Source organism: Etheostoma spectabile, chromosome 23 (assembly GCF_008692095.1).
Source record: "Etheostoma spectabile isolate EspeVRDwgs_2016 chromosome 23, UIUC_Espe_1.0, whole genome shotgun sequence".
NCBI classification, from domain to species: Eukaryota; Metazoa; Chordata; class Actinopteri; order Perciformes; family Percidae; genus Etheostoma; species Etheostoma spectabile.
Genome location: NC_045755.1, coordinates 16,447,649 through 16,451,661, shown reverse-complemented (window position 1 = coordinate 16,451,661; position 4,013 = coordinate 16,447,649). Strand labels below are relative to the sequence as shown.

Genomic DNA, 4,013 nt, shown 5'->3' with positions numbered 1-4,013 from the left:
ATTGATGCCCTCTCTATTGAACTCACCACTTGCTATTTTTTTGAACACACCCTTTTCAGTTAATCATTCAATTTCACAGAATCCAAGTATGCATGGCTGTCCTGTTGGGTTTGTGGTTTTCTATACCTTTATTTTACCCCCCAGAAACTTATCTTGGTATAGAGTTTGAAATGTTAATAAACCAATGATTTTCTTGCTGCTGTTGAGGCACTGCTATTATTTCGAACACAACTGTAAATCACAAGACAAGATGCTATAAAATATGACAATTGTTACAAAACTCATTTAAATGAGATTAGAAAATCCTAAATAAACTCATAAAATTGTAAAAAGGGATAATTAAAATCTGAATGGCACCTTTTAACCACCCAAGAACAATCCAAAACAATAAGAGGAGACTAACAAACCGATTCTAAAACACTCCCAAAACACAGGATATCTCAGCACTAAGTGTTCCTTTCTTCAGAAATGTGAACCACTTTGAGAGCAATTTATATCAATCAAATGAAATCAGTGGAGACAGGATTATAGAAAACCATTTAAATAATCAGACGTGGGGACTTTACAATGTACAAGTTTATTTTTAATGAACTCTTCAGTGGTTGGTAGTCACAGCACAGCTTGCATGTATTAAGCCACACACCTATTTTACAAGATGACGGGAATGAAATAAAATAAAGAAAAATCCAAAAAAAAAAAAAGTCTAAACCATAGTAGATGGACATCAGTCCATCTGCAGTGACCTTTTTTTCCTTTTTCTATTTGGGTTTTATACTGGTTACTAAAATATCCTTAAAAAGGCCACTGAAATGCATAAAATGTTCAGATGCATGGAATATTTGATGGTGGCGATTTTGCTTTAACCTGACATCAAGACTCCTCACATGGCATTGACAGTGCATGTAGACATTGTAAAAAGGACTGGGTTAGAGATACCTAAGATATTCTTTTTAGTGACAACACCTTTGCTATAATACTACAGCTTTAAAAAAAAAAAAAAGAAAAGAAAAAAAAATGGACAAAATTAACAGCACTCTTCCAAGATACTGAATACAATGAAAGTGAAATGTAGTGAAGCGATTATTATTATTTATTTATTTTTTTAAATTTCACAATTATGTGAACACTTACTTTAAACTGAAAAAAAAAAAGGGAAGCACTGAACACTGCCAGCCGTCCACTGTAAGAGAAAGGCTCTACTGTATTGTATTCAATGTCTTCAGACTATAAAAGAAAAGAAAAAAAATTAAAAACACACCTTTTTGTCCTCTGGAATTTGTATACTTTTAATTGTAACAGACGGGAACCATAAATGCATGCCATGTGCTGGTCTCAAACAAATACATACAGGTATATACAGCATCACTCAGTACCTGCTAAAACAAAGTGAGAAATAGTATAAACTGACTACACTACAAACTTAAAACAAAACAAAACAAAAAGAGGAGGAAGGTGAGCGATGGAAGCGGTGGACGAGCGAAAAATCCTACTTGTGATGGACTCGTCATTAAAGCATAAAAAAAGAAATGCATATTGCACATACAGTGAAAGCTTAAATTCCACCAGGTCTGCCTCGTTTCGCTAAAGCGAGAATTCAAAAGTTTCCCTCTTGGAGGAAGACACACAGAGGTAACAAAAAATGAGGGAAGAGCGGCAAGTGTGCGTGCAGTGGAGATCTGTGTGGAGAAATTAGGGGCCACGAGGAGCTGATATAGAGCAGAAGTGGCACTTTGAGGGGTTTAAAAAAAAAAAAAAGGGAGAGAGGAAACGGCACAGCACACAACACTAACACGGGGAGAGGAAACAAAAAAGAAAAGAAAAATACATCAGAGAGATTGTGGCACAAATAAAATCAGGTGTTGGATAATATCGGTTCTTCAGTGAGAGTGAGAGAGCGAGAGAGAGATTTTTTTCTTCCTTTCTCTTTATGTACAACTAAGGCTTATTGGTTAAATAGTTTTCAGGCTTTCCCCGCCCACAATGCTTTTACATGCTGATCACACGACCCTTTCTTCCTTTTGCTCTGTAAACTCAAGTGGTTCCATCAGCAACCCCACAATTAAGTGGATAATAGTTGAGGCGGAGGTGCAGGGGTAGAGGATGGATAGATGGAGGATGGATGGATGGTGCTGCAGTGGGGTGGGGAGCAAACAGGGAGATAAAGAGCTGGGAGGAGAGATCTTAAAAAAAAAAAAAAAAAAAAAAAAAAAAAAGGAGTCTTGTCTCTGATGTCTGTTGCAATTAATATCTAAATGTGCAATTCCATTAGTCACTGCCATGGGGGACTACGGGGTGCAGAAGATGGGGCGTGGGGGGGTGGTGGTGGTGGTGTTCTGTTCTACTTGGAAAGCTTGCTAATGACTCGAATGAGTGCTCCGTTCTCGTCCTTTAGTCTCTGGTTGTCTGCTTTCAAGTCTGGGAGCATCTGAAGAGGGAATAAAAAAAAAAAGGAAAACAGGGATGGAGGGAGAGACAGAGAGAGAGAGAGAGAGAGAGAAGGCTTAGACACGTCTTGACAGATACACTGTTAAAGTACACCTGTTAAACCAGTCAGGCCAGTTTTACAAACTGTTAATTGCAGCCTGTGTAAGCAATCTTAGAGTCACACAGCACCTCTCATGTTTTGTGTTCTCCTTAAAATAAATTATTTAAAAATAAATAAAATCACTTCCTCGTTCAAGTCAAAAGAGAGAGAGAGAGAGAGAAGTAACAGCGGGCACACCACAGGCCAAAGGTCCGGAGAAAGCCATGCAGAAACTCAACAGCTGCTCACCGGCAGCCACACAAATATATACAGTCTACACAGCAGAGACAAAATAATTTATAATAATTTTTTTTTAATTTGATCTGGTGCATACAAAATTGACCACTGTATGGTATTCTACATCCTACAGAGCCCAGCAGGTGTCAGGAGCAACTGATTTATGTTTTTTTTTTTTTTTTTACTTTTAAGTTTTATTACAAATGAGGAAACAATGCTCTTGAAAATACTGTCAAGTTACAGTAATAGCAGCACTTTAAAAGTTACAGGTAAGAGTTCAGCAGAGGGACAGCAGCTGTTTTTTGGTATGGAGTTGCCTAGAAATATTGAATAAATGCCATTATAGATATATATGTTATTTAATACAGTTCCCCTCAACTGTACAGCTGTGAGACTACATTGGATGTTGTTTCAGCCACACACCACACACACACACACACCACACACACACACACACACACACACACACACACACACACACACACACACACACACACACACCACACACACACACACACACACACACACACACACACACCCACACACACACACACACACACACACACACCCCCCCACACACACACACACACACACACAAAAAACAGTGTAGCCTCAGTGCAACAATAGAAAGGGATCGTAAAAGATGGATGAGCTAATCTAAAATGACCCACTGCCTTTTATTAAATAATTATTCAATTCTTACGGTGCACTGTAACTTTCATTTTTGTATTTTATTCCTGTCTTACTCTATTTAAGCTTGTTTTCACTTTCTATTATCTTGCCTCTTTGATGCCTGAATTCCTGTTTTTGGTTGTATTTAAATGTCCTTTGGTAGTGCGTTTCTTTTGCACTTTGTCGCAATGTTTTTGATGTGTTGTGTAAAGCACTTTGAATTGTCCTGTTGCTGAAATGTGCTATATGTTAAAAAATATCTTGCCTTGGATAGAGAACCTTGGATATACTTAAGATTTAACATGTTACACAACATTAGGACATATAGCAAGATAAGTGAGTGCATATTAACAAGATGAACATGACTGTTTAATGTTCTGTTCATTTGTGTAATTAATTATGGGGTATGACTTAAATTATTCAATAGCCGAATGTATTCCCCCCCTCATGACACCTGCCGGGTTCCATAATATCCAAGGTACTGCTCCAACAACCTATTTTTGGAGGTTTGCTGTGAGCTATGATAGGGGTTTTGCATAGACTGTATCTGTTTCTGGCATAAATGAACATGTCTGATTTG

The 4,013-nt window shown here is 37.7% G+C and overlaps 1 protein-coding gene across 9 annotated transcripts in view; it reads right to left on the bottom strand.

Annotated features, from left to right (window-relative positions):
* Positions 1-561: 561 nt before the first annotated feature.
* Positions 562-4,013, bottom strand: part of ppp1r12a (protein phosphatase 1, regulatory subunit 12A) — a 55,724-nt gene continuing 52,272 nt past the window's right edge. For all 9 annotated transcript variants that reach the window (XM_032505579.1, XM_032505581.1, XM_032505577.1 and 6 more), the window contains one exon: positions 562-2,425. Coding sequence is in view for 3 of the 9 variants with exons in the window: in XM_032505578.1 (XP_032361469.1) it covers positions 2,339-2,425 (87 nt within the window). In the remaining 6 variants the exon portion in view is untranslated. The remainder of the gene's footprint in view (positions 2,426-4,013) is intronic.